The sequence below is a fragment of the Amyelois transitella genome, chromosome 3 (assembly GCF_032362555.1).
Source record: "Amyelois transitella isolate CPQ chromosome 3, ilAmyTran1.1, whole genome shotgun sequence".
Classification (NCBI taxonomy): domain Eukaryota; kingdom Metazoa; phylum Arthropoda; class Insecta; order Lepidoptera; family Pyralidae; genus Amyelois; species Amyelois transitella.
In genome coordinates this window covers 5152624-5167231 of record NC_083506.1, presented here as the reverse complement: position 1 = coordinate 5167231, position 14608 = coordinate 5152624, and the positions used below count along the sequence as shown (strand labels likewise).

The following is a 14608-nucleotide window of genomic DNA, read 5'->3' as shown; positions in this document are numbered from 1 at the left end:
CTCAGCCAGACATATTATGAATAGAATAGAATCTACGATTGTGTTAGTTGATAAATATAGGTAGTTAAACTAAATATAACCTAATGTGTAATACCAAACACCTAAAATGCCAAGGGAGGGGCCAAGTTACCTGTAGCACAGGTCCACCTGGACCTTTTTCAGGAACTTGGCTCTTCGCAGGACTTCAATGTCATTTAAAGATTAAACACATTATTGTTAACTAGTTAATAAGAACATTTTTGTGAAGAGCAAATAAACGTTATTATTATTATAGTATGGTCGGAGTAAATTGAGTGAAAGGATTAAGAATAGCGAGATAAGGGAATGTTAAGAAAGACGATATGAAAGAGATTCCGGGCCCTAAAGCATTGCTGTGGAGGGTGTTCCCGGTTACATGCAAAGATGAGAGTATGAAAGAAGATATACTGACAGGAATAGAAAAGAGAAAGTTTAGATGGTCGATCATGTTGAGAGGATCAATGAAATCAGGTAAACTCTGCGCATATATAACGCGAGTGTTATTATCAAATTCAGGCGTTACGATGAAAATAAGAATTGAAAGGACGCTTATCTTGCATGAAATAATTGATGCATAGTTGAAGAAAAAGTATGCACGAATTGTATCAAGAGGGATGATGTAGTAGGCTACTCCTCAGAGATATGGACATCATCATATGTATGAGCATGCATTTATTATGGTTTATTATGGTATGGTTATACATGAAGTATTCATTCGTATTTACTTAAATCTAGTAAGATTGTACTTAAAAAATACTTATTACCTATATATTACCGAAGGCACTTGAGAGTTCGCTGTGTACATTTTGCTGGCAATATACTTATATAAAATAATAAGGATAAAATACAAATTATAAATAGTAGTATTAAAATATTGGTAAGTACTTTGGTCCCTTAAAATTGTCCGCATCACACGCATTATTAAGAATGGTACTAATTGGATATTATTTCTTTTTTTAAAGTCTTTTGTTGTAAAAGTTACTCAAGGCTTAATATTCAGTATGCTTATGAAAGGAAACATCAAAACCGATACTCAAAATTTTGTTGATATGAACACCAAGTAGTTTTATATTCCTACAATAAATACTGAAACAAAAAGTACCGGACGGACAATCGCTTTAAGTACTCACTTTTTACATGCGTAAGTAGTATTAGTATTTTAGTGTTGTTACACAAAACTTATGTAATTTTATACTTTACGAGATCTGTTAATAACAATTAACATGTATTCTTAAATGTTAATTCTGACTGCACCTAAATGATCCTCGCTTTTTTCAAAAACAACCTTTTCACTGGACGAATATAATTTTTCCTGTATAGCAGCAAATGATTGCCCCTTTGTTTCCGGCAATAATACTAAAATGAATATCACCCCAGCTACGGACAAAAGTCCGAAACCCCAAAACGCTACGTATTCACCCAAATTATCGGCAACGACTTGGAATAATTTCGTGACAGCAAATGTCATCAGAGCAACAAAAATCTGTATCACACACGTGGCTTTTGATTTAATGTGAGTTGGAAATATTTCTGAAGTTATTGCGAATGGAACTGTGGCCAAACCTATTGTATAAGAAAATATAAATATCGGTATCACAATTATGGGAATGAACCTTAAAGCGACGAGGTATTCACTGTTCTGGTGTTTTATAAAAAAGTATGCCCCTATAATAATGTTCGCTAAGCCTACACCACAGGAAGATACGAGTAAAAGTGGCTTTCTTCCCAATCTATCGACGAGTTGCGAAGAAATCGCTGATGTTAACAACTGCACTGAACCTAACAATATGCACGATTCTTTCGCACCAAATCCTCCTTCAGCTGCACCAAATATTTGTTGTGCGTAGGATATAATAGCGGTACTACCACAGAATTGTTGGGTAAAATATATTCCCAATAAAATTATAAGACCTTTTTTGTTTCCTCCGACCTTAACAAGGTCTTTCCATCTGCTTTTTTCTTTCATATTCTCATTGACCAAAGCTGTCATGCTGTCCAGTTCTTCAATAATGTAGTCCTTGCCGCGAAGTTTCTTTAGTGACATTTCGGCTTCGGCATTTCGTCCAGATTTGATGAAGTAGTACGGTGATTCAGGCATCGCACTAAATGTGACAACGAAAAGGATTGGTATAGCGATGTTGAAGCTGGCTAACCCCATCATTGACACGTAGGGACCGATACAATACTGCGACAGGATACCAAACTGAAAAAAGAGTTGTGAAAATTGTAAAAAACCCGTATTAGTTCTAGATACCTTTTAGAAAAAATATAATCTTTAAAGAACAACACTAAACGATAACACGTACGTACGTATTCTAAAGTAAGTTGATCTGATATTTCAACGTGACGTTGGTCACTTGTTGGGGTTCTATTACATATAAAGACAAATAAACGAAAAGTCAGTATCATTCAATTAACTATATATCTAAATAACTACATATACGTATGCTTGTGTGAACACATCTTACGAAGCCTACAAATATTTTTGTTCATCAATTTTCTTGTTCGTTTTTTATTTCTTCTACTACTTTCGTTCATGAAAAATTTATTTTTCTTATTACAATCATCTATTAGATTACAGCTTTCATTAAGTAATATTTTCATCAGTAACGGAAAAATTCTTTTAATGAGTGATCGCAGCAAGGAGCAAATAATTTTTCGTATCTCAGATAATTACCTTGGACATAACAGTGATCAGCGTCGCCATAGAACCTCTGACTTCATCTGATGCGATTTCTCCCAGATACATAGGGGCAGTTGTATACGCTATACCGTAGCCGATTCCTGAGATGAGACGAGAGACGTAGATGGTAGGAACGTTCCCGGCCAACATGACCAGGATCCAGCCTATGATGTACGGCACTGAAGCCAGGAGCAGCGTTTTCTTGGTGCCGATCCTGTCTGCTAAGTATGCTGCTGGTATGGGACTTGCGGCTGGAATGAGAAATATTAATCAAAAAGTGTATAAATAAACATTTGCAAGTCCTGAGTTTTATTTAGGATGTTGACTCATTTGATACTTCTCGTACAGGTATAAAATTTAGCTTGTGGTTTCAGCCTTGGAAGCGCCGTTCATTTCTTTATGTAAATGTCGCATGTGTTGATAAACTGACCTTGACAGAAAATGTGCAAAATTGGCAATTAATTAAGGTTTGTTTTTACTATTGAGGTGATCTCATAGTCATCAGGGCAAGGTTGTCGTCATGAAAGGCATAGTGATTCTGTTGAATATAATTTTTTAAGCTTTAGAAATTTGTGCTTAAACGTGTCAAATAAAAGCTTTATAAAAAATATGACTTTACGTTATATTAAAAAAACCCATCATGTTTTTATATGGAAATATGTCTATAATAACAACAATCCTAGGTTATCGGTTAAGATAATTATTTTAGGTATTGATATAACCAAACAACATAATTAGTGTAAGTGGTTTAAAATTTGTTTGTCAATATAAATGACCGGACTTTTAAGAAACTGTGTTTTGATAAACTTTGGTATATATGTAACTTCAGAATTAAAATACATATCAAATTAGATTATTTAATTAAACTAATATGGGAATTAATAAAAAAAAAACATTTTATACTTGAATACCTATCAAAAAATAATGAACAGGAACGATGAAAGGCCAAGACGAAGTGTGAAGACTTCAATAACGTTATAATCCATCAGCAATCACAGTGACAAAACGATGCGCTCAACCAATAGCAGTGAAATGTCTATGGCGACATCTCTAACGTCACACGCCACCAAGTCTATCACAGCGCGCATGCTAAATCGCCCAAGCAAAGATTTCAGAGATTGGAGCATAAATACAACATCAGAATCAACATCAATTTCCCAGGTTTCCCAGGAACCGCGGTTAGCCAGCATAGCATTATTCCGATGGAAGATCTTTCTTTTGTGCCAGTGGAGCCCGAGCGGAGGAAATTCGCTCCCTCTACAAAAGTTTTAGTTATAAAAAAAAACTAGGAGTAGAATTTTCTTAACTAGAATTTTGTTTGGTGTGGTCCCCCTATGTATATAGTAATTTAGCTCTGATGAACTAACCTGAACAAAGTATCATAAGCGAGACGATCCATGAGCTCTGGTCTGCCGTGGTATGTATTGGGGAATCTGGACCCAGCAGGATAGGCAGCGTGGGGGATGTCCAGCCGACGGTGGTGCCCGCCGCCGCCGTGATCAAGGTAGCTGGAACATATAAAAATAAGTCATTTAATAATATAAAATGCCAAAATTATGAACGAATATTAAATTCATGATAAAACTTAAAACCTTTGAGATGATATAGATTTCTTGTAAGTTTTGACTCTACTAAATTTAAATTAAAGTATTTAGTACAATTTTTTTGCACTATCGCATTAGGTCATGCATGATAGTTGTAAGACGATGATGTAAATAAATGAAAAAAATATGTAAATAAAGAGTAATTACACAGATACTCGTATCATGAATAATCGAAAGATTGTTTCTGTTTGAAGGCCGGACATACAGCCTAAAACTTCGTAGCCCTTATAGAATTTGTAATAACATTACAATACAGATTCTCTTGAGTATGTATCATAATTTACGCATCGATTTTCATATAATTTATCGACTTTCTCAATTCTACGTCAAGACACAGCGTCCAAATAGTAGCATTGACGAATGAACAAATTAATTGCTATCTTCAAGTAAGCTTATTGCTATTGAACTTCAAGTATCGATATAAAATAAATTAAGTATACAGACAGACAAATTCAGGGAACAAAATTAAAGTCTTGTTAACCAAATTGTAATTTGATTATTTGAACCGCGGGCTCGCGAGAAACTTGAAAGCCTTTACGCATAAACTAGAGTATCTTATTGTGTTACAATAAATTAATATTTAAGGCTGCTGCTTTGTTTATGGATACCGAAAATTTCATAATTATGCAGGGTTGAGATCAAAGAATAGCTTCCTTATGAACATATTAAAAAAATGTTTTATAAATAAATATAAATAATAAATATATACGGGACAAATTACACAGATTGAGTTAGCCTCGAAGTAAGTTCGACACTTGTGTTACGAGATACTAACTCAACGATACTATATTTTATAATAAATACTTATATAGATAAACATCCAAGACCCAGGCCAATCAGAAAAAGTTCTTTTCTCATCATGCCCTGGCCGGGATTCGAACCCGGGACCCCCGGTGTCACAGGCTTACAAGATTATAATCAATTCAATTAGGGTTTCCCGGTCTTAGGGCCTAAGGAATACCATAAGGTATAATATCCAATGGAAATACTCTTAACAGCAAACAAGTTTTAATAATTTTGTTTATGTTAAATCTTTATATCGAATTGCTCTTTATTTTGCAGAGCAGAAATTTGGCCATTAAATAGAAGTAATTAAGTAAGATGACAGAGCATATTTTTGTCATTTGACATTTCTATTATCTACGATTTTTGCTTGGTGACAACATTGATTTCAGTATTTTCGGCCAATCGTATCTGCTGGCGATGACACCGAATTTTTCTTCTTCTATTTCTTGTCAATTCCTTTATTTATCACACTATGATATAATCAGCTATAGCAACCTGTCGCTATTCGAACCTCAATGTTCATGTATAAGTATCATTCAATTCATAATAAATAATAATTATTATGGATGAGTATAGAATTTCTTTCATAAGGAAGGGAGAATATCTAATAATATTGGTCTCTTAAGTACATCCGTGATATAAGTGTTTGCCTTTGGTTCAGAAGTAGTGTATTAGGTTACCTAGAAATAATTTGCTATTTCAAATAACCTTGACAATGGGGTAATTGCAGTTTAAATCAGTTTTATTATTAGTATTTGAGATCTAAATATATTACGTAATTTTCGAGATCAGATCAACTAATTCAAGATTAAAGTGATGAGATAAAATATTCGGAGACCATTATTTGAGAAACGTGAAAAAGATATCTTCAATATATGTATTAGCTTTTATTTATAAAAAAATATGGTAAAAGTAAAATTTTGTAATGATTTTGCAAAAAAGAGTTCACTTAAATTAATTAAAAGTAAAGATACTGAACACGCTCACGGTAGGTATATTTCGATAAAACATCTGATGCGGTGACAGAAAATCAATAATATTTTCGGAAGGAATAGCTTATAAGTGACGAAAATAGATTTTTGTGATTAATGAACTATATTTTTTCTCTTATACATGTTAAAATAATATTTAAAGAAACGGCTTGTATTTTTCTTATCATCTATTTACTCGTTTGTGTTAAAAAGTCTCACAAAGAACTCTTCTTCAGTAGTTACGAAATTCATTGCGGCCTCAATTCCTTTAATTGGAAGAGATCATTTTCAATAACATTATTTAAAGTCATTATAACTGATGCTTGTTGTGCAATCATATGATTTCTATGAATTGGTGTATTATTGCCATATATTGTTATCGTATGGGCGATATCAGTGAAGTAAGTTTCCATGGAGGTTAATGGAAACAATATGTTTAACTAATTGAAGTGTAGATATGAGGGAAAGAGAGCAGTAATTATAAGTTTGCTGTACAAAAGTTTACAAATATTACCAGGTACAATAAAAGGTCAGGTAGACCTGACATAGTTCAATATTGACCACTGAAAAAAAAGTTTTAGGAATTCCACAAGTTCCATGAAATGTCATTTTTATTGGTTCATTTATTGATACCTATACCTAGTGGCCATGTTAATTAAGATATGGTATTTACTTTCTTTAGTGTATGTAGGCGTAAGTCAGCACAAAATGTTTATTTGCAAACTAAATCCTTGTTAAAACATATATATAAGCACTAGCTGTGCCCGCGACTTCGTCCGCGTGGAATAATTATTTTAGGCATTATATTTATTTTTGCAAACATCCTCCTCGGCGGTCAGGCGGTCACGCGTATTAGAAAGAACGCTGGTTCTCCGTATTAAATGTTTCGCTGCAAATTGCTTATAACGACTATATCTCAATTTCGTCTGATTTATATACTGTAAATGGCAATTTTAGTCTACATGAAAAGCCGAAAGTAATAAACATATTTATTTGGATAAGGATTAATACTGAATTAAAGAAAATTGGTTTCAAAATAACTTATGTTTATAATGAAAAAATAATCTTAAAAAATGAACATAAAAGTGGTTATTGTAAGTAAACCTTAAGATATAGAAATATGCTCTCGCGGACTTTTTTGTGGCAAAAAATGAGTACTTCACATGTTTAGTACATTGTTTTACTATATCTTTGTTGGTTTACGCGGCGTTCGCGTGGAAAGCTCGCAGATGGCCGACTCTTTCATCTTTCACCTGCATTGTTGACGTTTCCCGTAGGAAATTCGGGATAAAATGTAGCCTATAGCCTTCCTCGATAAATAGACTATCTAACAGTGAAAGAATTATTCAAATCGGTTCAGTAGTTTCTGAGATTAGCGCGTTTAAACAAACAAACAAACAAACAAACAAAACAAACTCTTCAGCTTTATCATATTAGTATAGATATCTTACGCTAGGTATATCTCGTAATATAAAAATATAAAATAGTAGTATTTTCAGGCTCACATCGTTATGTTATCAATCCAATAATATTGCGAATTCCCTTTTGTGATTGTGATTCATCAACTAACTTACATTGAGTTCAAGGCTAAATATCACACACAATGCATTGATTCATACTGATATGCTCACATTGCAATAACTCGAAGAACTTGCCTCATGCCATTTGTGCTCTAAAAAGCGAAAATTATAATTTTTATGTTTTAATGTGACAGATACCTAGAACGAAGAAGGCAGCGATGATAATAATTTTAAGATTTCGTTGTAAGATCTTATATTGTGCAAAAATGATACTATATGTTTTATGCCTGAATAAAAGAATTTGTAACAATTAGTTGGTTTGATTCATAATAGCCGATAAGAGACTAGTATTATGTATTGTTTTATATCAATAAGCGTAAATAATTTATTTCTTGACTTGTTTTATTTTCATGGAAAATTAATTTATTTCCGCTTCATCTACACAAAAATATTCGGTTCTTGTTTCATTTCATTGGTAATTTTAATCATGCATATTGTTACGTAAAACTCCTTTGTTATTAAATAATGTGAGTAAATAGGTATTCACGTGTGTCTAATTCTAACAATATGTTGAGGAAAACAGATGTAAATTTTCGATAGCCTTTATGAAAAAATACCAATATGTTTCCATACATTTGAATTTCTGTATAGGTACTTATTATTATTCAAATTGCAGACACAAACAGGAAGATAAAGAATAATTTTCTTCATTTTTTTATGGACTTTCTTTCTGATGACGTAACCAATCCTAAGAACGTGATCTTTTGAGATGTTTTAATATTCAATTTATCTCCGATAAATATAGTTTTCACATGCCTATCGTATCGATTTCAATCTGATACGAGAATATTGTGATTTATCGCATCGATAAAGTACGTCTAGTAGGTATAAAGCTACGATTGAATTTATAAGGATAATAGTGGTTTCTGCTAACATTAAACTAAATATTTAACCAGAATATCGGATTTCGTTGGTGTGGCACTTTGATAACAGTCGTTAAGCTAAGTCAGAGGTCGGATCGGAGGGCCGCAAAGAGTAAACGTTGTTTCTGTTTTCCGCTGATTTTAATGTAGCCGGGAATACGCGTCGTTGGACAACGCGTTTTAAAAAAAAGCGTGCGTTTCAACGGCGCAACTCGGTTACTATGAAACCCGTTCACATTTTAGCAACAACTAGCTGTGCCCGCGACTTCGTCCGCGTGGAATAGTTATTTTGGGCATCATTGAAACCCTTAAAGACACACATATTTTCCATTATTTCTTTGCTCCTAATAGTTGCAGCGTGATGTTATATAGCCTAAAGCCTTCCTCGATAAATGATCTATTCAACGAAAAAAGAATTTTTCAATTCGAACCAGAAGCTCCTGAGATTAGCGCGTTCAAACAAACAAACTCTTTTTCTTGTTACTCTCTTTCAGTTTTATAATATTAGTATAGATAGATCGGTAGGTCCAAATGACGATATAAATTTAGTGGGGTACATTTACTTAATGTGACGTAAATAATGATTTCGATATATTAAAACATATATCAGAAGTGGGTATTAATGGAAGACTGTGTTATTAACTATATTTTTTACTAGTTATTAACAAGTATCTTAAGAAACGATGGTTAACTTGAAGTGTGGTTGATAAGATACAAACACATCCATCCCAACGCTGTACTCCGACTTATGACTTGGACTTACACAACGAAAATATACTTACCTAACTAAAGTAACATACATTATCAAAGGTTGAAATTAAAAGCAACAATAATTTAATATTTTGATTAATGCGATGGGAGCCAATCCATTTCAAAGTTATTATTTTTTTTTCCTACTGGTTTAAGTCCCAGTTGCATCGTCACTACTCTGGCGAGGAGCCTAGGGTATGCCTTTGACCATTGATCTTGGATTGGGTGAGTCAGGTTTTTACACGAAGCGATTCCCATCTGACCTCCGCAACATTTGCAGGGCAATCTAACCCATATTAGATCGATCATGGTTACACATCCAGTTGCCTGAATTAACAGGTTTCCTCACGATGTTTTCCCTCACCGTAAGCGCATCGGTTAATACTTATTTAAACAAATGTACATAGCTTTGAAAATAGTTATTGGTACATGGCCGAGGTGGGATTCGAATCTGTGCCTTTTTTGCGCCACACGCATTTTAATCGGGCATCTTACCGATTCGACCACCGACGCTATGATGATCATAAAGTTATTCTTTATTATCTACAAGTATCGATGTGAATAGTCAGAAATACCTTCATATATGTACCTATCTTTTATCTATGTTCCTCCGACACAAGGTAATTTATGGATGTAAATGTATCCCAGCATAGCTAATTACCATAGGTAAACAGATTTAATCCATGATTCAATCAGCACTGAACTGTGTAATCGATCAAGTACTAATGGACAGAACCTGACATTGATTTTTGAAAAATATTCAATTTTTATTTAACATTCGATATTTTTATGCGCATAATAAGTATTTTGAGCCGATTCTCAAATTTACTCTTTCAAAACGATTTCAATGAAACATCGGTAAAACCTATCTTCACAAGTACCTAGACACCAATAACCAGGTGGACCGTATGCCTGTTCGTCTACTTAGTAGCATGAAAAACATCCCATTTAATTAAAAAAAGGATTGCTTCGCTTCGTCATGCCTTTAGAGAGCAACAATGATCGCGTCCACGGGTTATCATCTGATAAGGAACAAGCTTTAATAAATAATGTATTATCAGTGACATACTACACTCGCCATTGAGAATTATAATCATTAAGGCCACAATAACCTCCTATATTAAAAGGCCGAGATAACTTGGTCAGTCTACTAATCTCTCATTTCAGTTTTCTCATAGTTTTCCAGAATAATCTTCTATTGAAATTATGGTGCAATGTTTCAAAGTTTCTTTTTCAATAAAACTATTTTTACATGTAGACTCATTACTTCTATATAAATTTTATGGATTCGATAAAATTGTTCTTGAATCGTTATTGTTAGACGTTTTGAACTAATGAAGAAGAATTTATTGAAGTTGGGATATTTTCTCCCGTATGGTCTTTTTTGCAATTTTTTTATCTGCAATCTATAATTTGCGAATTTGAGAATTTTGCTCCTTGTAATTTCTAAACTTATTGCTATTATACTAAGCTTTTTGGAAACGATCAAATTTAATGAATAGAATATCAAAAAGCAAGGGACATTATATTAAGAAAGTTAAAAAATTAGATAGAAAAAAATTGAAAAAAAAAGTTGTTTGAACTATCGTGTTTTTGATTTACCAAAAAAAACATCAATGAGAGTTATTTTAAAGCATCTATTGTAACCTCAAAAATAACGGTTGTTCAAAAGTGGAGTATGTCGCGCCTGAGTGATTTCTTTGGCGTATTAAGTACACACTTCGTTATTTTTCTTATCATATCACCTGGCTACATTCAAGTGTGTCGCTCCACGAGAAAGACGGTCAACCTCGACGAATCCACCTTGGTTCACGACCGGTGAGGCTGACTTGTATTACTGCTAGTGACTCACCACTCCATCTCAACCAAGTATTTTTGGGTGACCTGCCTACAAATTATACTTACTCGTATAGGTAATTTTGTCAAGTGCATTTTTGGATACGTAAATTCAGTGGACATATTTATTTATACATGTTTTATAGAATTAAAAACTGAATTAATATCTGATTCTCAGTTTCACTATTATGCTATACCAGCTGTATGATAAATAGCTGACGTGGCCAAGACTGAGAGGCCTCTCAGTCTCTTTGGGAGACTGTTGGCTCTGTGTACCCCTTAGGGATAAATACGCGATTATATGTATGTACCTACGTATGAATTGGTACTTTAGTTGTAATAATAGTTGGAATTCTCTCGCCGCATACCCCTGATTAGGGTCATGGTGGTCTACTTACCTCTTAATAATTACATAAACTATCAGGAAAAAGCTGAACGTGGTCTAAACCAATCAAACGAATCTAAGGTGTTCCATAAAAACTTCAATCGACGCCTTAAATTAAGGCACACAAAAACTGATACTTATGTATAATTATTACCTACTTATGTATTTTTGAGGGCAAATTCAGCCCTACTGAACATGGTAAAGATTTTTAGGTGTAGTTATTTTATAAATTTAGTACCAACAACTAATCTCGTTCTTTTTTTATCGTTGATTTATCGAGGAAGTGATATTTTATAAGCCTGTATTTTATAATAATGGTGAATACTTGTATGATCAGTATTAAAATGAGAGAAGGCCGTATTTAATGTGGCATATTAATTAAGTGCCTATAACATAAAGTAATTTTAATGCACAATATAAAATTTTTACTTTTCTGTATAAATTCAATTGTAGGTTCAGGTAATGTTTGATATTATTTTTTACGAAAAGGCGAATATTTCTTTCAGATTTTTATAATATAAAATTTTTCTTTGATTATAAAATAATTTAATTATACCTATTTAAATATTTTTTGTTCCTTTAAATTACTATTTTATTGTTTTCCTGTTTATTATTATACTAATGAATGAATGTTAAAAATAAATTAAATTATTGAATAGGCTGTTGTTGCATGGTTCAGCATAGACTTTGTAATCGAGATCTCAATATAAAACATTTCTAAGGATAATAATAATATAATACATAATCAGTTAACCTATCAATATATGATGACAAATAGCATTGTTTTCAAAGCACAATGAAACCGCAACAAAAGAATTTGCATATACCGTCAGTGTTGTAGGCGATTGGGTGTCTGTTTGAAGAAAACAGTGTTTCATTATGATATTCTTCAAATTTGTAATCACAAAGTTTTTGAACCTTTTGAAAAAAAAAAAAAATTTTTCTTGACATCATTTTTTGTAAAAGTTTTTTTTTAATTCTCATGAAGACTTTGTGTACTTCAGCTCAGTTCTTAGCACTTTTCAAGGAACACACATGTTAAGTATCTATTCCTCACACGGTACTTCACGGTAGGCAGAGTGAAAAGTCACAAAATTTAAAGGGATTTTTACCGGATGACTTTCTGATAGGATTGAGATTCAGAGAAAGAAGGTTTAAGTTAAGACTATTAAGAAAAGAGATATTAGTTAGAATGGCAAAATTGTTCATATAGACATAGAATAAGTACTCCGTGAAATAACTTGTATTTAAAAAAAAATATATTATTTGGAAATCTTATGTCCATCACAATACGAACGGTAAGAACTCATATAAGTATAACAGATTACTGAACTTACTCGTTCAATATAGCTCTGGGCTACATGAGGTAGCTTCTATAACCTCCGGCCTATCAATTGTATGTAGTTTTTTCAATACCATGTCATTTTATCTTTTAAAGCTTAGATGTAGGATGTCAATCACATAACTTAAAACTTTTTTTTTGCGGCACTAAAATAAAAACAAAATCAGATCACGTGGGTTGGATTCTATACTTTGATGATCTTCGATGAATATATAAAAATGACCGTAGTGTAATTTTTATTTCCCCAATATCTATGATGAATTTGATGACAATTCTTAAAACTATAATAATGAAAGAGAGGGCATTTATTGTCTTATGTAAACTAATGATTATTTTGGATATCTGTTATACTCTGATATATCTCTCTCTGTTATATCTGTGATACTTAAACTTATTTTTGCGCTTAAAGTTTAATAAAATGATTTTAATTTGAAAGTATAATAAACCTTTATTGCAATGTGTAAATAGAAGAAATCAATTGCTAAATATGAATACATTGTACTGTGTAGTCATTAAAATTTATTGTATATTAGCAATATTAATATAAAATTTACTAATTTACAATTTTGCAACAACATTAACGGCAAACAAGGAAGTAAACTTTGCAATCGTTACGTCAAGAAGTACGCTATTTGTATGATCCATAAACAGTCATGTTTGATCGATGTGAATTGATGCTTCGAATTGATTTCAACACAACAGTATCAATTTCAAAGGGCACTTAATACCTTCGACTTCATACAAACAATTGATAAGCGGCAGAATACTGGTATTGCAAAAAATAACAATATATTACTAAGATATCGGCGTTTACAAACGCCGGTTCAGTATTGCCAGCGTCAACAATACTCGCGTAAGTTTCGAACGAAGTAGGTAATAAAAAACAAACACTAACCACTGAGTGCTGCCACATATTCTCTCCACTTCCTGCTGATGCTCATCACTGCTGTTCAAGTTGGCTCTTGGAACTAACATACTCCGTGTCGGCGTATTTAGTAGTTTCAGCGCGCGCTGTGTCGCACAGTATGACCTACTGGAGACGCGCGCGGCGTCTCATATCGCTCTAATTTAGTCTGCCACGTGCTATTCGCCTACCGGCGTGTGCGTGAATGGCGAGCAGTATTGCTACAGACAATCATATTCCCGTTTGTTGACGGTTTCAGCTGTCAATGCGAGACGCGACGTCAACCTACGGTCGCCTGCCGCCTGCCAGCTTGCTGCGAGATACACACTGTGCATCAGAGATTTTGCTTTATCATTTTGCCTACTGATAACGTCACCGGCCAATCGGTATTCGGTACACAGTGCCCGCTGTGCAAACAAACATTTTATGGGAACGGCTGAGCGTGCTAAGTACCTATGTAAATATATTTGACAAGGTATAATAGTTTCGTGTCATATTGTTTTCTTTTGTAATTTAAATGGAAATTATTTAGTAATTACTTGCCAATCTCTAATGTATCGCGGCTGATATTTTCACAAAAATTGAAGAAATCTCGGAATTAATATTATTTAAATGTAAGTTCAGACAAGAGAAGTTGTATTATATTAAGCATTCCTAAATATTGACAGCCAAAGTTGTTATATGTAGAATGGATAGGTAATTGTTTCATTTATATACGCATTTTTTAAATATGTTATCTTATGCACTTGCATTAAAAGACAATTAATCAAACTATATAGTCGATAGTCATTCGTCGCGAACTTAGACCTCGCGAACACTTTTGAAACAAAATTTTGAATATCTAAAAAATAACATAACCGATTATATTTATTGACAAATCCGACAC

General features: G+C 33.1%; 1 protein-coding gene across 1 annotated transcript; it reads right to left on the bottom strand.

The window, feature by feature from the left end:
- Positions 1–253: 253 nt before the first annotated feature.
- On the bottom strand, positions 254–14058 carry LOC106138205 (facilitated trehalose transporter Tret1). Its single transcript, XM_013339298.2, has 4 exons — positions 13714–14058; positions 4069–4209; positions 2696–2952; positions 254–2221 (listed from the first exon to the last, which is right to left on the bottom strand). The coding sequence occupies exons 1-4, from the start codon at positions 13757–13759 to the stop codon at positions 1250–1252; spliced, it is 1416 nt and encodes a 471-aa protein (XP_013194752.2). The 5' UTR covers positions 13760–14058; the 3' UTR covers positions 254–1249.
- Between the last annotated feature and the right edge of the window lie 550 nt (positions 14059–14608).